We start from the raw sequence: 25114 nt of genomic DNA on the forward strand, positions 1-25114 counted from the left end.
AGGCTGACAGGCACCTGAATTAAATGGCTGGGGAGAAGGGAAGAAAGGGCCAGGGGAGGAGCACAGGCCAATGGACAAAAGATGTTATTTGGACATGGATAGGAGGACAGGAGAGGAAAGTTGAGAAGTAATGTAGGGGGGGGAGGGTGGATGTTTTTGGCGCTGTGATTGCAGAAAGGAGACAGAGGGAAAGATTGGGGTGAAGGGCTAATGGAAACCGGAGAAGTCAATATTAATGCCATCTAGTTGGACAGGTGGTAAACTGTGAGCCATTGTGGGTCAGCAGGTGATGCCTGGGGCCCTCACTGGTCACTAGCCTGCAAAGGACTCGTTAATTCCACCTCTGTGCTTCCTGACCTGCTAACTTTGCTATCACTCCATTCCAACTCTCCCCTCCTTCCTCCCTCTCCCACCCCCGATACCACAAATTTTTAGGTGTGGCCCACCAGTTCTTGTCATCAAAGTCTAAACACACTTCATCTGTTATGTCCTCAAGCCTAATTCACCTTTCATCAAACTATGCTTGGTTCTCTTTGACTTTCCAAAATTATCCTGATTATTGACTCCTATGTCTTGCCAGCAGTTGATGTGGACCAACTCGCCTTTTCCGTTCTCCCTTCTTGAATAAGGAGTCACACTGGTCACTTCAGACCAACTGCAGACACACAAGATGGCAAATGATGGAGCAACAGACTGTCTGCTGGAGACATTTTAACTGATGTCCCTCTGTTGCAGATGCTGCCCATCTGTGGGGTTCTCCAGCAGACACTTGTGGCTCTGCATCCACTGCCTTAATCCTAGAGCTCAGTGACCTGTGAAGAAGATTGGCCACAGCCCATTTCTAAGGGCATTCCTGCTCCCTCCCCCCAACATGAGTCCTGGGAGGTGGACAACCTTACCGTGGATCTCCTTATCACCTTTGAACCATCGAATGTGAGCAGCAGGTTTGCTCCCGGCGCTGGTGCAGGTCAGCTCCATTGAGTCTCCCTCATTCACGGGGTCCTTGAAGCCGGTTATTACAGGGGTGCGAGGGACACCTATGTGAGAATGAAATCCTGTTAGAGTTGTGTCTTACAGGGTCGTGACTCCCCTCCTGGATGTTCCAGCATGCAGAACAACCCAGAACCCTGCCCCACCTTGGCTCCTGTGGCCTGGACCCAATACTTCCCCCCCCCCCGCCAAACCCTGCCCAACTCAGGCCCCTGTGACCTGGACCCCACACTCCCTCCCTGACCCTATCCCATCAGGGTTCCCATTGTCCAGATACTATGCCACCCTCTGTGGAGCCCACACTCCTCCCTGGCTCATACCCCACTTGGGCTCCCATGGCCCAGATCCCACACTCCCTTGGCTCTTGTTCCATCTAGGCTCCTGTGGACCAGACACTACACTCCCTCCCCTGGATCCCCACTCCTTCTGGACCCTGTCCCATTCAGGCTCCCATGGCCCAGACATCACACTGCTCCAAAACCCATGCTCCACCAGGACCCTTCCCCACCTGGGTTCTCGTGGCCTGGACACCATGCTACTCCGGACTTCCCCACACCCCATGCTCCTCCAGACTCTCACCCATACCCCATGGTCCCCTGGACTCTCTCTCCTGGGCCTCCATCTTTCCCCTCCCCCACCCCCCCCAGATCCCCACACATCCCTGAACCCTTCCCTAGATCCCCAGTCTCCTCTGATCTCTTCCTATAACCCCATGTTACCTGAGAAGGCCCATGCTCCCCCAGAAACCCACAGTCCACCCTGGGCTCTCCCCTAGACCTCCACCCTGTCCCAGATCTTTGCTCCTCCCTCAGAACCCTCTCCCCTCCCTTAGACCTTCCCCTCCTCCCCAGACCTTCCCTGAACCTCGCCCTTATTTGGACCCACCACCCCTAACCCCCATACTCCACCCTAGACTGTTCCCTGGATCCTCCCCCTCCCTGAGTCTCCCTTCTCCTGGACCACACTCTTCCCTGGATCCCCACCCAACACCAAACTCCCCCTCTTCTCCAGATGCTCCCCTGGACCCTCACCCTCCCCTGCATCCCTGCACTATCCCTGATTTCCCCGGAGATGTGGGTGAGCTCCCTTCTCGAACTGCTGCTGTGTTTCTGGTGAAGTGCAGTTGGGAGATAGTTCTGGAGTTCACCCCCACCTGCAATAAAGGACTTAAGTTCTGTATGAATGGTGCTCAACATTTGGGGAACCTGCAGGTGGTGGTGTCCTGCTGTCCCAGAGGGTAAAACACAAAAGTCTGCAGATACTGTGGTTGAAGTAAAAACATAATGCTGGTACCATGAAGGGCTCAAGCCTGAAACATTAATTACATATCTTTATCGTTGCTATATAAAGTACAGTTTGACCTGCTGAGTTTCTCCAGCATTTGTGCTTTTACTTACAGTTGTATGGAGATTTGAGACAGAGAGACAAGCACCAAAATGTGCTGAGAGAGGGAGAAGAGAGAGAGAAAAAAAGAGAAAAAAGAGGGTAGAGAGAGAGGAGGGAGATGGAAAGAAATATAAATGAGAGAGAGAGAGAGAAATGTGAAAGAGAGAGTGAGTGTGAGAGCGAGAGAGGAATGGGTGTAGGCAAGAGGATTGATCTGGAGAAGCAGAGGGGCTGGATGATTTGGTCGTGTGTCAATCTCAGATACTCACCCAGCACCATGAGAAAGGCTTTAGCAGTCTTCACAGGCATTGTGAAGAGGGAACATGTGTACTGCCCTTCATCTGACAGTGTGATGTCACTGATGTTGATGCTCAGCTCGTGCCAGGAAGACCGGACGAGCTCGATGCGGTTATCCCGCAGTGCTGGAAGGGAACACAGGCCAGTGAGTCACCCAGAGCCACACACCCCAGCATTGTAATATCAATGGTTAACAAGAATCCTGCTTTGCCTCATCTACAGAGCAAACTAACATGATCAGCCACTATCACAGGTAAGCAGACCTTAGAAGTAATTTTCAGGCCTGGCCACAAAGCACTCACTCATGGTGGACCCCACCAGCTGCTGAGAGCTGGTCTTACCCAGAGACAAACCCAGAGCACTCACCCCTTGCTGGATCCCACACCCCGGAACCACTGCCACATCACTCCGAGTGGGACCTATTTCGGGGACCAGCTGGGATTACCTAGTGAGGGAATGGGCTGGTGAGGATGGGGGAGGGGAGGGGTTGGTGGAGGTGGGAGTGGAAGGGTGAGGGGAAGGGGGTGGTGAGGGTTGGAGATGGAGGGGGTGGGGATAGTGAGGATGGGGGTAGGGGAGGGGGAATGGATGGGTCTGAAGGGGCAGGGAATGGGATGGAGATGGAGGAGTGGATGGATTGGTGGAGGGGAGGGCAGGAGAATGGGCAGGGGGGACGTGTTGGGGTGTAAGGACGTGTTGGGGGGTAAGGACGTGTGGGGAGTGAGGTTGGGTGGAGGTGAGGATTGGTGCATTTTTCTTCCTATGACAATAAACTTTTATCTCTAGCTTCCAATTTATGACTCATTTCTGCTCCTTTTCAATGAAGATAACGGAATGAAGGTGTTTTCCTCAGTTTCCAGATCGTTGTACAACCAGTAGTGTATGATGGTATAATGTACAGGGAGTTTCACTCTGTATCTAATCCATGCTGTCCTTGCCTTGGGAGTGTGTGATGGAACAGTGTAGAGGGAGTGTCAATCTTATATAATTAATGGTGTCCCTGCACTGGGAATGTGTAATGGGACAGTGTAGAGGAAGCTTCATTCTGTATCTAAGCAGTGATGGGACAGTGAAGCGGAGCATCAATCTTATCTGACCAATGTTTGATGCGACAGGCTTGTTTGGAGAAACACGTGGCTGCAGACTCCAGAAGCAAGGAATTTCACCAACAGCCTGATTGGGCACTAACGGTTTAGCCTGGGGAGTGAATTAATAATCATGAATAGATTGAGATCATCTGAAACCAGCAATGACATCCTGGATATCATCCTGATGAGAAGATTAAGGAATAAGCCTGGACAGATAAGGAAGGAAATTAACGATGGTTCAGGATTCTCCACTGATACATCAGTTTCTTTTGTTCTTATTGGACATCATTTCTAACAATTCCCTTTTCCCTAAGTAATGGGGAAAGGCAGATTCAAAGTGATTTAGAATTTAATCTTTGATGATCATCACTGCAGACACAATGGAGACCACTTAATTCTAACATATTCTGCTTCTCTGCAGTATTGACATGGTTCTCCTTTTAAAAATGCTGTTTGTTTTCTGAATGGTGGCTTTGACAATCTTCCTTTGGTATGGAAATCTCCTGTTCAAGCTGTTTCTGTGATCTGGGAGGAGAGGGAGTCCACACTCTGTTTCTCAGCCTCTGCCCCACAATGTGGTGTTGGAAAAAGATTGCAGCTCGCCACCTTAGCATGAGGAGGCCATTCAGCCCATTGTGATCATGCTAGTTTTGTATAGCAGCACCACAGCCCAGCACTAGTTATACCCTTCATGGATTGAGCTGAGGTCCTTCTCAATGGCAACTTGAACTTATTCCCACCTCCCTCTCAGATCGCAGCCCCTGTGTGACATCTCTCCTCCTCACCACCACTGGATGTCCTACTTCCTCATCCACTGTCAGACACTATTCCTGATTTCAACCACTTCAAAAAAAACCTCTGCTCTACAGAGGATGCCTCCAGCTTCTGTAGTGTCCCCCCAGAGCCAGATCCCATTCCAGTACTCCCGTCTGTACCCTCTCTAAGTAGTAGAAACATTACGTGAAACCTGGACCCAGCACACTGAGGTAACCACGGAGAAGGCGGCATGCCTGTTACAGCACCAATGATTGGCACCGGGGTTCAAATCCCACAAAGTCTGTAAGGAGCTTGTATGTTCTCCCTGTGTCTGCATGGGTTTCCTTCAAGGGTTTCAGTTTCCTCCCACTGTTCAAAACAGGGTTATGTTAATTGGGTGGCACGGGCTCATGGGCCGAAATGGCCTGTTACTGTGCTGCATGTTTAAAATTTAAATTTATAAATTTAATTTAAATAATTTAAATTTAAGGCACAGCAACTCCTCCACTTTATAAGGAATCTGAGGAAATTTGGCATGTTGCCGGATTCTCTATACAACTTCTACAGGGGCACTGAGGAAGGTATACTGACAGGTTGCATCACATCCTGGTTTTGGAATTTGAATGCAATGAACAAATGTTTTGGAGAAACTCAGCAGGTCACACAGACCTATAGGAAGTAAAGGGTAACCAATGTCTTGGGCCAAGCCCTTCAATTTTAACAGGCTAATTCAGTCAATGAATCCGCACTGCCCAATTTACACCTAATTAACCTACACCCCCTGTACGTTTCAAACGAAGGTATGGGCCAAAATCAGGTAGGTGCCTGGATAAAAAAGGTAGGGGGAGGGTGGGAGGGAGAAAAGGAGCAGGGAGAGGAGGGAGGGGAGGAGGGGCAGAGAATGGAGGAGGAGGGACGGAGGAAGGAGCAAGGGAGGAAAAGGGGTGGGGTGGAGGGAGGAAGGGGCAGAGCGAGGAGGGAAGGGGCAGAGGAAGGAGGAAGAGTGGGAGGGAAGAAAGGGGGACGTGCCCATCTCAGTTGGGGGGGCGGTGCTGACTGCCTGGGTTGACGGAATCAGGGGAGTGAGATGACGGAGGTACCACACTGCCACATTGGGTTCATAGGTTTTAGGGGGGCTGGGTGACCCTGCCTTAGAGCTGGCAAAGGGGGACCATCCACTTCATCACACCCTAAACCCAGCCTGCTGTGAGACCTTGCCTCATCTCCAAGGGTAGAGTGTAATGTGTGTGTGGAGACAGGACACCAGAGGGGATCTCAGCTACAGCACTAAGAAGGAGATAGAAGATCAGGTCTGGTCCTCATCAGGGTGACCCTTCCGCTATTAATCTCCCTCAGACTGAAGCTGCTGGGGCATGTCCTGGTTACAAAGAGGGCACCACAACTGCTTTCCGGAGATTGACTTCCCCTGGTTAACACTGGCCTGGAATCACTGAGGGGGTAGTCCTGTGAGGGGAGCAGAGGAGCAGGAGGGGGAGATATCTGCTGGAGGTCAATGGCCAAGCCAATGCTTCCTCTACTGCCTCAGCTTGTTAAAACATGTGGACTTCGGAAAGTCGCCATGGAGAACAGCTTGTGCCCATACCTCCCACAGATGCCTGCCCAGATACACAGGCATGGAGCTGTCGGTCCCAGGTCATAGAGTGCCACTGGACGCTCTGCCCCAGGTCAGGTTTAACACTGGGTTAATGCGATTAAATAACTCTGGCCTTGAAAGAAAAACTCTCTGCTCTCAATTACTTTCAGAATGTGAAATTTTATTTCATGGTGAGGTTAGTTTGCAGATTTCTGTAACCATGACAACCATTACTCCACAATTCATAGATCCTAAAGAGTTCTTTTTTTTTTAAAGACATACAGCATGATAACAGGCCATTTTGGCCCATGAGTCCCTACTGCCCAATTTACACCCCATTAACCTACATCCTCAATATTTTTTTGAAAGGCGAGAAGAAACTGGAGCCCCCGAAAGAAAAGCCACACACTCACGGGGAGAACATACAAACTCTTTACAGACAGCGTGGGGTTTGAACCCCAGTCCTAACCTGATCGCTGGCACTGTAAAGGTGTTGCACTAGCCATTGTGCCAACTGTGCTGCCCTAAACCATGTCTAAATAATATTTTATTGCCAAGGCCAGTCAGAGGATATTCGAAGAGGGTGAGGCAAGAAAGACTCTTCCAGTTTTGAACTCTTAATTAACTCCCTGTTCCTGATTAAAGTTCTCATCAGCTGGACAGACACGACATGAGAGTGGTTAACCCCATTCGTGTGGCCTCAGCTGAGGCAAGATGGTGGCAGGCTCCTGACATTAGTCATGGAGCTGCCCTGACTGCCGCCTGGGTAGAAGTACCATCAGAAGTTATCATTAGAAGTCAACGAGTTGTACGTGGTGGAAATGTTCTAAAGTGCAAGGAGGGCAGGCGAGCTTAGAGCATGATTTAGCATGTGAAATTATGACACTGTGGCCATTAGTGAAGCTTGCTTACAGGAGGAGTAGAACTGGCAGCTCAATGCACTGGGCTTTAGTTGGTTTAGATGCAATAGAACAAAGGTGGGGGGGGGAATCAAAGGGGGAGGAGTGGTATTGCTAATCAGAGAAAATATCACAGCTGTGCTCAGGCAGGACATAGCAGAGGGCTCGTCTACTGAAGCTATATGGGTGGAGCTGAGGAACAGGAAAGGTATGACCACACTCATGGGTTGTATCATAGTCCGCCCAATGGTCAATGAGAATTGGAGGAGCAAATCTGTAGAGAGATAGCAGACAGCTTCAGGAAACATAACGTTGTGATAGTAGGAGATTTTAACTTTCCATATATTGACTGGGACTCCCATACTGTAAAAGGGCTAGATGGCTTGGGGTTTTGTCAAATGTGTTCTGGAAAGTTTTCTAAATCAAAATATTGAGGTACCAACTAGAGAGAGTGCAATATTGGATCTCCTATTAGGGAATTAGACAGGACAGGTGACAGAAATATGTGTAGGGAAACAGTTTGGGTTGAGTCATTACAATGCTATTAGTTTGAATTATGGAGAAGGATAGGTCTGGATCTCAGGTTGACATTCTAAACTGGAGAAAGGCCAATTTTGAGGAAATGACATAATTTAGAACGTGTAGACTAGGATAAGTTGTTTTTGGGCAAGGATGTGTGAGATAAGTGGAGGACTTTCAAAGGTGAAATTTTGAGAGTATACAGAGTTTGTATGTTCCTGTAAAAATTAAAGGCAAGGCAAGCAAAAATAGGGAACCTCTGTTTTCGACAGATATTGGGGGTTTGGTCCAGAAGAAGAGAGAAGTGTAGAGCAGGTATAGGCAACCTGGAGCAAATGAGGTTCTTAAGGAATATAAAAATAGAAGATAAACCTCCAGAAATAAATTAGTAAGGCTAAAGTAAGGTTGCTTTGGCAATGTGAGGGACAATCCTTAAGGGTTTCTACAGGTATGTTATAATAAGGGACAAAATTGATAAAAGTGGCTGGTTTTATATGGGGCCAAAAGAGATGGGGGCGATCTTAAATGTGTTTTTTTAAAAATCAGTATTCATTCAGGAAACAGGCACAGAGTTGTGGTAAGTAAAGAAAACAAGCAGTGAGGTCATGGAACCTATACAGGTTAAAGGGGAGGAAGTTCTTGCTGTCTTAAAGCAAATAAGGGTGAATAAATCCCTAGGACCTGACAAGATATTTGCTTGGACCTTGAGGGATGTTAGTGTAGAAATTGTAGGGGCTTTGAGAGAAATAATTAAAATATCCTTAGCCACAGATGTGGTTCCAGAGGATTAGAGAGTAGCTCATGTTGTTGTTATTTTAAAAAAAGACTCCAAAAGTAACTCTTGAAATTATAGGCCAGTGAGCCTGACATTAGTAGTAGGCAAATTATTGGAAGCCATTCTAAAAGATCAGATATATTATTTGGATAGCAAGAAACTGATTAGGGATAGTTAACATGGCTTTGTGTGTAGTTGGTCTTGTTTGATCAATCGTGTAGAGTTTTTTGAGGTAGTTACCAGGAAGGTTGATGAAGGAAAGGCTGCAGATGTTGTCTGCATAGCAAGGCCTTTGACAAGGTCCCACATGGGAAGTTAGTCAGGAAGGTTGAGACGCTCGGTATTCATGGTGAAGTAGTGAACTGAATTCAACATTGGCTGGACAGGAGAAGCCAGAAAGTAGTGGTAGATGACTGCTTCTCAGACTGGAGGCCTGGGACTAGTGGTGCACATCAGAAACTGGTGCTGGGACCATTGTTGTTTGTCATTAATATTCATGATCTGGATGATAATGTGGTAAATTGGATTAGTAAGTTTGCAGAAGACACTAAGATTGGAGGTGTTGCGAGGCTTTCAAAGCTTACAGAGGGATCTGGACCAGCTGGAAAAATGGCGGATGGAATTTAATGCAGACAAGTGTGAGGTGTTGCATTTTGGAAGGACAAACCAAGAAAGGACATTCACAGTAAATAGTAGGGGACTGAGGAGTGTGGTAGAACAGAGGAATCTGGGAATAATGATACACAATTTCCCGAAAGTGTCATCTCAGGTTAATAGGGTTGTAAAGAGAGCTTTTGGCATATTGGCCTTCATAAATCAAAGTATTGAGTACAGGAGTTTGGATACTAGGTTAAAGTTGTATGAGACATTGGCGAAGCAAAATTTGGAGTATTGTGTGAAGTTTTGGTCACCCAACTACAGGAAAGATATTAATAAGATGAAAAGAGTACAGAGAAGATTTACTTGGATGTTGCCCAGACTTCAAGAACTGAGTTACAGGGAAAGGTTAAACAGGTCAGGAATTTATTTCCTGGAGCACAGAAGAATGAGGGGAGATTAGATAGAGGTATTTAAAATTATGAGGAGTAAGACAGAGTAAATGTAGATAGTTTTTTTTCCACTGAGGTTAGGTGAGATACAAACCAGAGGATATGGGTTAAGTGTGATAGGGGAAATGTTTAAGGGGAACATAAGGGGGGACCTCTTCACACAGAGAGTGGTAGGGGTGTGGAACGAGTTTCCATTTAAAATGTGAATGCGGGCTCAATTTTAACATTTAAGAAGAATTTGGACAAGTATATAGATGGAAGAGATATGGAGGGCTATGGACTGAGTGCAGGTCAGTGGGACTACATTAAAGAAATTGTTTGGCACGGACTAAAAGGGCTGAAGGGACCTGTTTCTGTGCTGTAATGTTCTATGGTTCTACAGAGTTATAACATGACCTGCAACATCAAGGACATCAGGCTTCCCTCCATTAAGGATATCTGAAAAAGGTAGTGTCTTAAGAAAGCAGCCTCTATCCTCAAGGACCCCCACCACCCGGGCCATGCCCTCTTCACACTGCTACCATGTAGAAGGTGGTACAGAAGTCTGAAGACAAACACCCAATGGCACAAGGACAGCTTCTTCCCCTCTGCCATCAGATTTCTGAATGGATAATGAACCACAGACCCAACCTCACTTTCTCGTAATTTGCACTAATTTATTTATTTTTAAATGTAATTTATAGCAATATTTGCACTGTAATGCTGGTGCAAAACAATGAATTACATGACACGTTCATAACAATAAATTCTAATATCTAGCGCTGAGTCAGCACGAGATCTCTAATTGCTACCAACAATATAACACAGGGTGATAAGAGCAGCACAAAGGGACTTTTGTTGTGCTATTGATTTTAGATTTGTAAAAACATTTATTTATTGCATTTTTGTGTATAGAACATTAGAGCACAGAAACAGGCCCTTATTGTCTGTGCCAAACCATTTTTCTGCCTAGTCCCACTGTCTTGCACCCAGTCCATAGCCCTCCATATCTCTCCCATCTATATACCTGTCCAAATTCTTCTTAGATGTTAAAATTGATCCTGCATTCACCACTTTAACTCAAAACTCATTATTTCACCTACCTTCAGTGGAAAAGGCCTACCTACATTTATCATGTTTATCCCTCTCAATTTAAAACACCTCTATCAAATCTCACCTCATCCTTCTCTTAACTCAAGGGAATAAATTCCATTTTTTCCCAATCCATATTATAGATGAATAATACATGAGGGGAATAGGAATATATAATCAAAAAGGGGAAAAAAAATCACTATATGACATCATATAATATAAAATAGTCTTTTCCCTGTAACTCAGTTCCTGAAGTCCTGGCTACATCCTAGTAAATCTTCTCTGCACTCTTTCTATTATGTATCTGCATTCCCAGATCCCTCTGTTCTACTGCACTCCTCAGTGCCCTACCATTTACCGTATATGTCCTTTCTTGGGTTGTCCTTCCAAAATCCAATACCTCACACTTGTCTGCATTAAATTCTATCTACCATTTTTCTAGCTGGTCCTTGAAGCTTTGAAAACCTTTGTCACTGTCCACAATGCCTCCAATCTTTGTGTCTTCTGCAAATCTGCTGATCAATTTACCACATTATCATCTAGATCATTGATACAGATGACAACAATAATAGTCTCAGCACCGATCCCTGAGGCACACCACTCTTCACAGGCATCCAATTTGATAAGCAATCATCCACCACTACTCGCTGGCTTCTCCTGTCAAGCCATTGTCGAATCCAGTTCACTATTTCACCATAAATACTTTGTGTCTGAGCTTTCCTGACTAACCTTTCATGCTGGACCTCAAAGGCCTTACTAAAGTCAATGTAGACAATATCCAGAGCCTTTCCTTCATCAACTTTCCTGGTAACCTTCTCGAAAAACTCTATAAGATGGGTTAAACACAACCTACCATGCACAAAGCCTTGTTGATTATCCCTAATCACTCCCTGTCTATCCATATTCTTGTATATCTAATCTCTTGGAACATGTCTACTACTGACATCAGGCTCAGCAGCCTATATTTTCCCAAGGTTATTTTTGAAACCTTTTTTTAAAATAACAGAACAATGTGATCTACCCTCCAATCCTCTGGCATCATACCCATGGTTAAGGGGCGGAGGGGGGGCTGGCTGGGCCGAGTGCAGGTGGGGAGGTGGGGTGCTGCTGGCCAAGCTTAGCATGTGGGACGGGAGTTGTGGGGAGGTGCTGACCGGGCTGAGCGGTTGTCCGATATGCACCATACAGAAGGCTCTCAACCAACATGTCAGTCAGGTGGAGGTTGGAGGCAATTTGGTGGCCTGGGAGCTCAGCTAAAAAGGCAGCCAGTATTGGCTGCTCAGAGTCAGCATGGAGGCCAAGCAGGGCAAAAGGCCAGACGCAAGATGCAGAGCTGCAGGAGGAATGGGCCATCGGGTTGGTGGAGCCAGAGCGGTTCCAGTTGTGTGGGGTATCATGGTTAAGGAAGGCTGCTATTGCTCTTGCATTGAGCCAGTCACCTCCTACTTCTCTCCCACTGGGTGCTGGGGGCTGAAGGTAAGAGAGGGTGCCCACAGGGGTGTGGACGACAGGGATTAGGATGACAGGGATGGGAGGGGAGTCTCCCTCTGAAAAAGGAGAATTTATTATGGGAAATTAACATTACTTATGTGTAATGTCATCTTCTGAAAAAATACTGGGTTTTGGAGGTTTCTGGTTTTTGGAGGTTTCCAGTTTTCAGAATTTCAGATAAAAGGTTAGGCACCTGTATTCTATTGCTCTTAATACAGGCCCAATGACTCTCCAAAACCAAGGTTCCCTATGCCTGCTGTTCTTGCCTTTAATCCTGTCATGAACATACAAACTCTGTACTCTTAAAATTTCACCTTTGATGGTCACGGTGGGGCAAGAGAAAGAGACAATTTCTGGAGCTCCCCAAGGAACCCTCACTGGCCATACACTGCCTTAAAGCTAAAAGACATAGGTCATTCAGCCCATCAAGTCTGTCCTCCTATTTGATGTTAAGCTGATCAATTTTCCCACTGCCTAGCCTTCTCTCCATAACCTATGATGCCCTGGCTAATCACGAACCTCTCAATGTCTGCCTTAAATAAACCCAATGACCTGGCTTCCACAATCATCTGTGGCAATAAATTCCGCAGATTCACCAGCCTCTGGCTGAATAAATTTCAACATCTGTTTTAAGTGGACACCCTTCAATCCTGAAGTTCAGCCCTCTTGTCCTAGACTCTCCCACCATGGGGGACAACCTTTCTACATCTACTCGGTCCACTCTTATCAACATTCAAAATGTTTCAATGAAATTCCCCTCATTCTCCTAAATTCCAACAGGTACAGGTCAAGAGCTGTCAAACACTCCTCATATGATACCTCTTTCATTCCCAGAATTATACTTCTGAACCCTCTCCAGCATCAGCACATCTTTTCTTAAATGAGGAGCCCAAAACTGCTCACAATACTTCAAGTGAGGACTCACTAGTGTCTTGTAAAGCCTCAACGTCACATTCCTGCTCTTATATTCTATTCATCTTGGAATGCATTTGCCTTCACCACCAACTCAACATGCAAGTTTGCCTTCAGGCTATCCTGCATCAGTTTTCCCAGGTCCCTTTACACCTGGATATTTTCAATTTTCTCCCCATGTTTCCTCCACACTACTAGCTCCTCCTCCTACCTCCATATCATCTGCTAACTTGGCCACAAAGCCATTCATTCTATCATCCAAATCATTAATATACAGCATAAAAATTCGTCCCAACACCGATCCCTGTGGAACACCACTAGCAACTGGAAACCAATCTGAATATGATCCCTGTTTACCAACTCTATGCTTCCTGCCAATTGGCCAATGCTCTACCCACATATGTTTTCTGTGGTACCATGAGCTCCTATCATGTAAATTAGCCTTGTATGCAGCACCTTGTCAAAAGCCTTCTGATAATGAAGAAGGTTTTCTAGGATTGCAGAGGGATTTGGGCTGCTTAGAAAAGTGGGCTGAAAAATGGCAGATGGAATTTAATGCTGATAAGTGTGAGGTGCTTCATTTTGGTAAGAAGAATCAGAATAGGACATATGTGGTAAATGGGAGAGCATTGAGGAATACAGAAGAGCAGAAAGATTTAGGAGTGACGGTACATCGTTCCCTGAAGGTAGAAACTCACGTGAATAGGGTGGTGAAGAAGGCTTTTAGTATGCTGGCCTTTATCAATCATTGCATGGAATATAGGAGTTGGGAGGTGATGTTGAGATTGTATAAGACGTTGGTGCGGCCTAATTTGGAGTTCTGTGTGCAGTTCTGGTCGCCTAATTATAGGAAGGATATAAACAGAGTGGAGAGAGTGCAGAGAAGGTTTACCAGAATGTTGCCTGGGTTTAAGCATCTGGAGTATGGGGAGAGATTGGACAGATTGGGTCTTTATTCTTTGGAGCGTAGAAGGTTGAGAGGGGATTTGATAGAAGTATTTAAGATTATGAAAGGGATAGACAGAGTGGATGTGGATAGACTATTTCCGTTAAGAGGAGGAAAGATTAAAACAAGAGGACATGAGTTAAGAATTAAGGGGCAGAGGTTTAGAGGTAACATGAGGGGGAACTTCTTTACTCAGAGAGTGGTAGCTGTGTGGAATGATCTTCCGGGAGAAATAGTGGCGGCGGAGTCAATTGTATTATTTAAGAAAAGGTTGGACAGGTATATGGATGAGAGGAAGATGGAGGGTTATGGGCATTGTGCAGGGAGGTGGGATTAGAAAGGGGTGTTTGGTTCGGTGCGGACTAGAAGGGCCTAATGGCCTGTTTCCGTGCTGTAATTGTTATTATTATATTATTATTATTAAATCCAAACATGACTGTATCTCCGTTATCCAGCCCGTTTACCATTCCTATAGGTTTGTCAGGCAAGATTTTCCTGGCACGGTTGGCAGTTAATGCAACGCCTTTACAGCTTTTGTGATTGGGACCGGCATTCAAATCCCTTGTGTAAGGAGTTGATACGTTCTCCGTGTGTCTGTGTGGATTTTTCCAGGGAGCTCTGGATTTCTCCCACCATTCAAAACGTACCTGGGGTTCTAGGTTAATTGAGGGCAATTGAGTGCCATAGGTGCGTGGGCCGAAATTACCTGTTATCATGCTGTATGTCTAAAATTTTAATAAATTAAAAATGTAAATTTAAGGAATTAAATTAAATTTGAATTTAAAGAATTAAATTAAATGTCCTTATATTTAACATTTAAATTTAAGGAAGCTATGCTGGCTTTGGCCTATCTTGTCATGAGCCTCCAAGTACTCTGTAATCTCATCCTTGACAATCAACTCCAACATCTTCCCAAACACTGACATCAGGCTAATCAATTGATAATATCCTTTCTGCTACCTCTCTCTGTTCTTGAATAGTGGGGTGACATTTGTGATTTTCTAGTCCTCTGGGTCCATACCAGATATTGATTCCTTTAAGATCATTACCAATGCCTCCACAATCTCTTCCACTACTTCTTTCAGAACCTAAGGGAGCAATCCATTTGGTTGCCTTTCCCCAATGCATACCCTTCCAGTTGTATCCTGCAATCTGCATTAACCTTCCTACCCCTCACTGTGTGACCTCCATCACAGAAAGACAGAGATTCAGCACAGAATCAGTAATTAGAAGACTATTAATTAATCCCAGGTTACACCCCTCACCCACACATTGGGGGACATTTACAAAGGACAATCAACCCACCCACCCCCATCTCTTTGGGACATGGGAGGAAACCTGAGCACCTGGGAAACCCATGGGGGAGGGGTGGGGAGCTGTCCACAGGGAGAATGTGCAAACTCCACATGGGCATCGGCCGAAGTGGAGATTGAACCTGGGGTCATTGTCACTGTGAGACTACAGTTCTACCTGCTGTACCACTGCTGCCATACAACTGGAAAGACAACGGGGTTCAATGTCAATAACAAGGTGCTTTGAAGCTCATTAACCATCAGGTCAAAAAGCAGACGTAACCTGTTTAATCTGCCATTTTTGCCAAGCAAACTGTGTCCTCCTGATAGCCGCTGATGATGAAAGAGTTGTTGATAAAATAAATCAATTTTGGAAGGGACCAGTATGTGGTGCAGCCTGCTCCCAAATGCATTCCTTTAATTAACCCACAACATCGAGAGCTGCAGATTCTGTGTAGTACACAGGAGTAATATTTTACCAAACTCTTCACGCTAATGCTGGCCACAGTTTATCAACTCCAACAGAAGCAGCGATCAGATAATTAAAGCCATTTCAGATTTAAAGAATCCAGATTCTAGCTTGGAAGAACAAGAGAGGCAATATGAATTAAACAGGATGATTCTGAAGTTAGGTTTTTATTCTTTGGAGTGTAGAAGGTTGAGAGGGGATTTGATTGAGGTGTTTAAAATTATTGGGGCATAGATAGAGTTGACGTGGAAGGGGTTTTTCCTTTAAGAAAAGGAGAAATACAAATGGGTTGAAAGTTGGGGGCAAAAGTTTAGATGAAACATGAAAGGGGACTTCTTTACTCAGAGTGGTGGGTGTATGGAACGAGCTTCCAGACAAAGTGGCGGAGGCGGGCTCGATATTAGCATTTAAGGAGAAGTTGGATATATATATATATATATAATATATATATATATAGACAGGAAAGGAATGGAGGGTTAAGGGTTGAGTGTAGATCAGTTGGGGTTGGGTGGGAGAAAGTGTTCAGCATGGGACTAGAAGGGCCAAATTGGCCTGTTTCTGTGCTCTAATTGTTATATGGTCATATGGATGCACAGGGACAGCTTTAGCTTACTTTAAATAACATGGACGTGCATGTCTGGAGGACATGGGTACCTGGAAGTTCTGCTCTATAGTGCAGCCATGTGTGGTCTCTTGGGTGTGTCCTGCCTTCTTCTAATGATACTACTTTGAAGGCAGATACTTTACCTTGATGTCATTGTGGAGCACATCTTCACTGCTGATGGGGCACCCATTTGCAGGGAAGGTCCTTTGGCCTCATCACAAGGAGTGTTGAGTTTGATCCTCTGATGGGCCTCGTCTTTGATCATGAGACTTTAGGATCAGACTTTCATCAAATTAATGAAATAGCAATTCATAAGAGAGGGTGGGAAAGGACATGCTTCCACTTGGCTTCATTGGGTGAGGAGGTGATGTTGCAGTGATACAAAACTTTAGTTGGGCTGGCCTTGGAGTGTTGTGTAGAATTCTGGTCGTCCCACTACAGGAAGGATGTAGACGGTTTGGAAAGGGTACAGAAGAGGTTTCCCAGGATGCTTCCCTGTTTAGAGGGTGTGAGCTATGGGGAGAGGTTGGACAAATTAGGGTTGTTTTCTCTGGAGCGTCAGTGGCTGGAGGGGCAATTTGACATGTTTATTAAATTGTGAGAGGCAGTGGGTGAACAGACAGAATCCTTTCCTCAGGGTAAAAATGGCACACACTAGAAGCCGTGGATTTGATGTGAGAAATTTAAAGGGGATTTGCAGGGCAATTATTTCACCCAGAGAGTGGTTGGTGCCTGGAAGGATAGTGGTGGAAACAGATTCCATAGTCATGTTTAATGGACTTCTAGATAGACACATGGATGTGTAGGGGTTGGAGGGATATCTATCAGGTACAAATGGGAGAGTTGTAGTTGAACTGGGCATCATGTTTGGTACAGATATGTGGGCCGAAAGGTCTGTTCCTGTGCTGTATCTTGTTCTATGTTTAGTTAAAGTATCCATGCTGCCTTTCCCTCAAAATGATGAATTGTTCCCATTTAGTTGTTTCCATTCAGTTGTTCATCGATGAACTCAGGGCCCCCTATACATGATCTGCCTCAGCTAGAGGAAAGGTTGGATGACACAGCCAGCATTCTCTGACACAAACTGAGATTTTTTTTGGCCAATTTAGGCCAAACAGAGAAATAGTCTCCTTGAGTAGCTGCTAATTTTTGTGTTTGTCCATACACCAGCAAAAGGATGGAAGTCCGCAATCTTTTTGTCCCTGTCATCACTGGCTGGACGGTAGCATCCTTCCCACATCCTTCAGTAGTGAGGATGTATTCTGCCTGGACCTGGTAACTTATCCGCATTATCAGTCTGTTCACCAACTTTGAGGCCAAGTCATTGGGTAAACAAAGTGAAAGTTGGCAGATTTTTTACTGGAATGGGAAGAATGGAGTTGAAAGGATAAATAAATCATCTATGATTCAAATGGCAGATCAGACTCGATGGGCTGAATGGCCTAATTCTGTACCTGCGTCTTATGATCTAACCTTCTTCACTAATGATTCTCTTCAAAAAATCAATCCAATCCCCTTCAGAAAACCTTGGTTGTTACAAAGCCTATGTGACGTTTCTCACATTCATTCTCGATCCAGGGACTGCTGGGAACAACAGTGTTTATTGCCTTTGGAGAAGGTGGTGGAGAGCTACCTTCTGGAACACAGTGGACCTTCTGGGGAAAGGGGTCCCATGGTGTTGCTGGGAGGGACCTCCAGGATTTAGACCCAATAACAATGAAGCACTGGTCAGCATGGCATCCATCGTGGAGAGAGAGCTACAGGCAGTGGAACATAGGAAGTAGGAACAGGAGTAGGCCAAAAATGGCCCATCGAGCCTGGACTCTGATGCACACATTGCTCTGTACTTCTAGGTGAGAGAGCTGGCAGGCTAGGGACATTCTACTGCAGTGACCTGGATGAGAACTTGTCGATAGCACATACCACAGGCACTGTGCACCAGAATGGTTCAGTGTGATAGATGAGGATTGATCAAGGGGGTGAGTTCCTTAGAGCTGTCCCATCTGGGCAGGTGGAGGGTGTTCCATCACATGCCCTGCAAATGAAGAACAGGCCTTGAGGATCAGAAGGAGAGTCACTCTCTGTGGGATGCCAACCTGTTCCTGCAACAGGGGTATGTATGTAGCTGGTGTAGGGAGTTTTTGGTCAACAGAAAACCCATGGATTAGTGATGGTGGGAGACGGTGAGGAGTACTTCATCTCTCCCCTGTGCCTTTTCCCAAGATTTTATGACTAGATTCAGTGTTATTTCAACCATCATTAAACAGGAGGATTCTCTAGCAATCTATCCTCTCTGAACCCATCTTGGCCTTGTCCACCTCTATCCAGCCCCGTTCTGTATCTAAGGTGAACAGTGCTAGCCCCTTCAACCTGTGCTGAAGTTCCCACCCCTAGAATCATCCCAACAAATTCCTCCCACTCCCACCTCAGTGCCTCTCACTCTTCCTGGATTGAATGCAACTCCCCAGCTGTACCCCAACTGGAGCCATGCCCAGGTTCAACATGTCTTCAGTAAAGCAACTGCAGATGCTGGGAAAACCTGAAACACAAACAAACCTCAGCAGGTCAGGCAGCATCCATGGAGAGAGAACATTTCAAATGAAGGCCCTTCTTCAGAATTGAGGAAGAGAGAACATCCATCTCCCCTGCATTTATACTCTGTGCTTCTGTTTGAGGGCAAGAATCCCACAAGATGCATCATTGACTCTCTCTACATATCCTGCCAGCCCGAGAGGCTGCTGTACCACCATCACATCTGTGCATACCCTCAGGGATGTGCCAAGCACTTTGTCTAGTCTCTCCTACACTTCCTGCCACAGTGAATCACGTCCCACATCTCGCACAAAGTTTTAGCTGCCACGTCTGCTCGACGTTGCCTTCTTCTTATCCTGCATTGCACCTGCCTCATCTGAATGAGACAGACAGGATAACGAGGGTAGAAAGCAGCAAATTGCCGCCCGTCACCCATTGTTCTCTGACACACATTGAGACTTTTGTTGGCCAATTTAGACCAAACAGAGAAATGGTGTCAAATCAGAGAAACCGTCAAACCGAGGTTGAGAGAGCAGATTCACTACGGCGAGAATGGAGAGCTGTAGAACAACCAGCGGTCTGTCTGCCCACACAGCTGGCAAGCTGTTAATCCACCTGCCTATTCAACAGATGGAATCTTCAGCACAGACGGCCTCAGTTCAGCGATCCCCATTACCGAGGGATGGTCAGGTCTACAGTATTCACAGTGGTGTGGAGGTCATTCATGAGGACTCACTGGGTGGGAGCAATCGGCTGTGGGGTGGGGGAAATGAGGTGCAGGCAGTCTATGGTTAGGACTGTAGGATCGCAGGCTGGGGTGGGTGATGCAGAAGTGCTGGAGTGAGGATTGGAGGTGCTGTTGGCTGGGTGCTGGGCTGGGTGGAGGGGATGGGGGTTCAGGGTGGGTGCTGGGGGTGGGTAAGGGGTCCGTGTATGTGAGGATGGGTGGGTGGTTCAGGGTGAGTTGGTGCTCAGGTTGTGGGTAGAGTTGGGAAGGGTTTGAGAGCATTGGGGAGGGGTGGGGGATTTGGGAGAATTTGAGGGTGGAGTGTCTCTGGGTGGGGGTGCCTGTGGGTTGGAGTAGAGAAGGTTGGGGATACTTTTTGCCTATTTGTTGACCCTTGACTATCAACCTATTAGATGTTTTCATCCCGCTTCATTCTCCCCTCTTGTCCATCCCTCTCCCCTCCACCCCCCCCCGTCCCCTCCACCCCCCCCCGTCCCCTCCACCCCCCCCGTCCCCTCCACCCCCCCCGTCCCCTCCACCCCCCCCGTCCCCTCCACCCCCCCCGTCCCCTCCACCCCCCCCGTCCCCTCCACCCCCCCCGTCCCCTCCACCCCCCCCGTCCCCTCCACCCCCCCGTCCCCTCCACCCCCCCGTCCCCTCCACCCCCCCGTCCCCTCCACCCCCCCGTCCCCTCCACCCCCCCGTCCCCTCCACCCCCCCGTCCCCTCCACCCCCCCGTCCCCTCCACCCCCCCGTCCCCTCCACCCCCCCGTCCCCTCCACCCCCCCGTCCCCTCCACCCCATCCCCCAATCCTCACATCCCCTCCTCCCTATCCCCCATCCCTGTTCCCATTCCCTTGCCCCCATATCCATGCTCCTGTCCCCCATAACCATCCCCCAGTCCCCTCTTACCTTTCTTGTCATCGAAGTAGAGGGTCTGTTGTGCTGGGTTAGACCACTGGAGGGAGGTGTTGTCATTCTGGTCTACCTTGCAGGTCAGCATTGCTGTGCCTCCTTCCACTGCCGTCACATTCTGGGTGAGTGGAGACTGTGCTTGGCTGCCTGTGAGTGGGGGAGAGGGGGAAGAGAGAATGTGAGACATGAGTCTTTACAGGATGTCACACCACACCTCCTTCACTTGCCTGCATCAAAACCCAAACTCCTTTCCACAGCACTGACACCTGCTGGTCCCCTCCGAAGCACCCACCACCCTGACTCAGACATAACCCCCATCCTTTACCGTCACTGGGCCTGGATCTCCATGCCCAACAGCACCAGAAGGTCTGTGGTGAATTAAGCAGGGCACTCACCCCCACCTCGACAGATGCAATAAATGCTGGCTCAGTTTATGATGCCCAGTCAGTGCATGGATGATGAAAAGTGTGAAATGGGCAGACATCCTGTGAGGTTCCTGGTTTTAGAAAGCTGGGGAACTGGAGATAGGCTCCCGTCCCATCAAAGGGAACTGGGGGGGAAGATCCTGTCCCATCAGAGGGAGCTGGGGAACTGGAAGTAGGGTCCCGTACTATCAGAGGAAAGCTGGGAAACTGGGAGCAGGCTGCCGTCCAATCAGAGGGAGCTGGGAAACTGTGAACAGGCCCTTATCCCATCAGAGGGGAGGAGGGAACAGGGAGCAGGCTTCCATCCCATTAGAGGGAGGTTGGGAAGTGGGAGCAGGCCCTTATCCCATCAGAGGGGAGGTGGGAACAGGGAGCAGGCTTCCATCCCATTAGAGGGAGGTGGGGAAGTGGGAGCAGGCCCTTATCCCATCAGAGGGGAGGTGGGAACAGGGAGCAGGCTTCCATCCCATCAGAGGGGAGGTGGGGAACAGGGAACAGGCTGCTGATCTATCAGAGGGAGATGGGGAGCTGAGGCTGCTGACCTATTAAAGGGAGGTGGGGAACTGGGAACAGGCTGCTGTCCCATCACATGGTGTGCACCCTATGAAGACGGCTGAGGCCTGGCTGGGAGAAGCATGGAGGACTATTGGCATGGATCTGCTTGACTGGTAGGTGCTGTGCTTCACTATGAAAGGATTGCCAGTGCAGGGATCAGGAAGGGCCTATGTTTTAGAGGTTATTCTGCCTCATTTAGGGCGAGGTGTGGGCTTCTCCAACAGTGCACTCCTGGACCAAGACAGGTCAGGGGCCCAGGAAAGAGAGGGTCAGCCTAGTGGGTGAAAGTCTGAAGTGCAGTGGCTGGAAAATCACAGCTTTGTCCCAGAGTAAGTGGGTGGAGAAACCGATGTCCTCGACAAGAGGCTCAGACTAGGAAATGGAGCTGAAGTCTGAGCAACAATCTGTGGGCATGGAGGAACCTGTCAAGTGGGTGAGTGGTTGAGACCTGGCCTGTAGTGAGGTCCACCAGTCTCCTCTGTTTGTGCTCCTTCTTCAGAACCTGTGAGTTCAACCAAACCGCCACATCTCTGTGGTTAGGCAGGGAAGGCTTAGTGTGGAGCCATTTCTGCACTGACCTGTTCTCCCGCCCAGCACCTCTGCCAGATCAATGGCCACTCCCATAGACTGACAGCTAAGGGCTGTGTTCCCTAAGGCAGAGCCCTCCCCTAGTGAATCCCTCTTTCTGTGAAAGCTCTGGTCACTTCCCATCCCTGGCAGAAGTTACCAACATCTAAGCTGCCAGATAACTCACTTTAACCCCTGACCCCATTATAAAACACTAGTATCATTACACTGCTGAGGAAACTGTCTCCTGGCCAGCAGGGTTGATAGGACCTATTGAGGCTTTCTAAAAACATTGTCCTGCATCGTCCAGGGCCCCTGAAGATCTTCAATCCTTTTCCATTGGACTCGTTGGGCTGTAAGGCCTGTTTCTCTGCTTTAGAATGTCACATTCAATTTATTAACTTATAACTAGCTCGCAGTTTCATTGATTTTAAAATTCCAGATTCTAGTTTAAGTAACACATTTCTTTTAATTATTGCAAATAAACTGTTCACAGGATTGTTTAGTATTACATTTCAGACCATGTCCTTAATATCACCACTGACACAAACTTTTAATTTAACATTGTCTCTAGATAATCCTTTATGTCCTTGAATGGCCAAGGATGATCTTTCATGGCCCTGTGACACTGTCTCAAAGATTTCAGCAATTTGTTTCCTTGGTAACATTTCATGTTCAGGAGTTTGACCCTGGGATGTGGGAAAAGAATGTCACAAAACACGATGTCAGTCAATTCAAGACAAATGGTTCAAATCCTCTGCAAAATCTTCTGCAAGGGAAATGTGAACTCTGAATGCAATGGGAGGGAGCTTCACTCTGTATCTAACTCGTACTCTCCCTGTCCTGGGAGTGTGTGATGGGACAGTGTAGAGGCAGCTTCACTCTGTATCTAACCCGTGCTGTCTCTGCCCTGGGAGTGTATGATGGGACAGTGTAGAGGCAGCTTTCCTCTAGGATAGGATGATGTGGAGGGAGCTTCACTCTGTTTCTGACCCTGGAGGTGGAGGGATCTTCACTCCATGCCTAATTAACTCTGGGGATTGACATGTGATCTTCTTCTGGTTGAGGGAATCACTGCAGCAGAAGGTGGCTGCTCTGTGGTTCCCTGGCCTATCAGTCATTGTCACTGCCTTGCCCAGTCTTCCATGAGCAGGAGGGGTGGTTAGTTTAGGCAACTCATTCTCAGCAGGAGAGTTGTCCCTGCTCACAGTCATGGTTCTACGGCGCAGGACTCAACTAGTTCTATTTGCTTGCATTCGGTTCATCTCCTGCCAAACATTACAGTGATCCCATCTTCCCACTCCTTCTGGCAGCTTGTTCCACACACCCACCACCCTTTGTGTGAAGAAGGTACCCCTCAGGGCCACTTTACATCTCTCCCCTCTTACCTTAAACCGGTGCTTTCTCATTTTAGTTAAGTCAAGTTTATTGTCATCTGATTGCACAAATATGTTGGTAGTCCTTCAGTTTGAAGAAGACACAAGGTATGTCATGGATGATGTGAGTGTCCTTAGCCCCCTCTCCAGGGCTGATGATGAGGACTACCATGAGAGCCTGGGTCAAATAGATAGAGGTGCCCTCAGGTCCCCTTTACATCTCTCCCCTCTCACCTTAAACTTTTGCCCTCTCATTTTAGTCAAGTTTATTGCCATCTGAGGAATAACAGAGACATGGGTGCAAGAGGACCAGAGCTGGGAAATGAATATTCAAGGCTATTCATCCTATTGAAAAGACAAACAGGTGGGTAGAGGGGTTGGGGTGGCTTTGTTGGTGAGGGATAAAATTCAGTCCCTTGAGAGGGTGACTTAGAATCAAAAGATGTAGAGTCAGTATGGATAGAACTGGATTTAGTGTTGTGTCTGGATTTGATAAGGGAACTCAAGGTAAAGGAGCCATAATATGATATTTTAATTTACAATTTGAGAGGGAGAAGGGAAAATCAGAAATGTCAATATTACAGTTGGACAAAGGGAACTATGGAGCTATGAGGGAGGAGCTGGCCAAAGTTGACTGGAAAGATACCCTAGCAGGGATGACAGTGGAATAACAATGGCAGGTATTTCTGGGAATAATACAGAAGGACTACCAGCCCCCCCACATCTCCATCGGGCACACAAAACTCAAAATGGTCAACCAGTTTACCTATCTCGGCTGCACCATTTCATCAGATATGCAAGGATCGACAACGAGATAGACAACAGACTTGCCAAGGCAAATAGCGCCTTTGGAAGACCATACAAAAGAGTCTGGAAAAACAACCAACTGAAAAACCTCACAAAGATAAGCGTATACAGAGCTGTTGTCATACCCACACTCCTGTTCGGCTCCGAATCATGGGTCCTCTAACGGCATCACCTACGGCTCCTAGAATGCTTCCACCAGCGTTGTCTCCGCTCCATCCTCAACATTCATTGGAGCGACTTCATCCCTAACATCGAAGTACTCAAGATGGCAGAGGTCGACAGCATCGAGTCCACGCTGCTGAAGATCCAGCTGCGCTGGGTGGGTCACGTCTCCAGAATGGAGGACCATCGCCTTCCCAAGATCGTGTTATATGGCGAGCTCTCCACTGGCCACCGTGACAGAGATGCACCAAAGAAGAGGTACAAGGACTGCCTAAAGAAATCTCTTGGTGCCTGCCACATTGACCACCGCTAGTGGGCTGATATCGCCTCAAACCGTGCATCTTGGCGCCTCACAATTTGGCGGGCAGCAACCTCCTTTGAAGAAGACCGCAGAGCCCATCTCACTGACAAAGACAAAGGAGGAAAAACCCAACACCCAACCCCAACCAACCAATTTTCCCCTGCAACCGCTGCAACCGTGTCTGCCTGTCCCGCATCGGACTTGTCAGCCACAATTGAGCCTGCAGCTGACGTTGACATTTACCCCCTCCATAAATCTTCGTCTGCGAAGCCAAGCCAAAGAAGAAGACAGAAGGTGTAGGATCAGTTCATTCCAAAGAGGAAGAAAGATTCGCTAAGGGGAGTAAGGGGCAACGTGGCTCATAAGGGAAGTCAAGGACAGTAAAAAAATAAAGGGAGTATAACATAGCAAAGATGAGCGAAGCCAGAGGATTGGGAAACTTTTAAACAGCAACAGAAGATAATTAAAAAGGCAATATGGGGAGAAAAGATGAGGTATGAAGGTAAATTAGCCAAGAATATAAAGGAGTATAGTAATTTTAAGATTTAAGAAGAATTTGGACAGGTACATGAATGGGAGAGGTATGGAGGGCTATGGACTGGCTACAGG

At 47.2% G+C, this 25114-nt stretch overlaps 1 protein-coding gene across 27 annotated transcripts in view; it reads right to left on the minus strand.

Annotated features, from left to right (window-relative positions):
* cadm2b (cell adhesion molecule 2b) overlaps positions 1-25114 on the minus strand; it is a 1102220-nt gene that overhangs the window by 72628 nt on the left and 1004478 nt on the right. For 26 of the 27 annotated variants that reach the window (XR_011341617.1, XM_069889164.1, XM_069889140.1 and 23 more), the window contains 3 exons: positions 20310-20459; positions 2646-2798; positions 900-1037 (listed from right to left, as the gene is read on the minus strand). Coding sequence is in view for 26 of the 27 variants with exons in the window: in XM_069889140.1 (XP_069745241.1) it covers positions 900-1037; positions 2646-2798; positions 20310-20459 (441 nt within the window). In the remaining variant the exon portion in view is untranslated. Of the gene's footprint in view, positions 1-899; positions 1038-2645; positions 2799-6120; positions 6260-20309; positions 20460-25114 lie in introns of those variants that run through there. The other variant, XM_069889163.1, reaches the window with a different exon arrangement.

The sequence above is a fragment of the Narcine bancroftii genome, chromosome 7 (genome assembly GCF_036971445.1).
Source record: "Narcine bancroftii isolate sNarBan1 chromosome 7, sNarBan1.hap1, whole genome shotgun sequence".
Lineage (NCBI taxonomy): Eukaryota > Metazoa > Chordata > Chondrichthyes > Torpediniformes > Narcinidae > Narcine > Narcine bancroftii.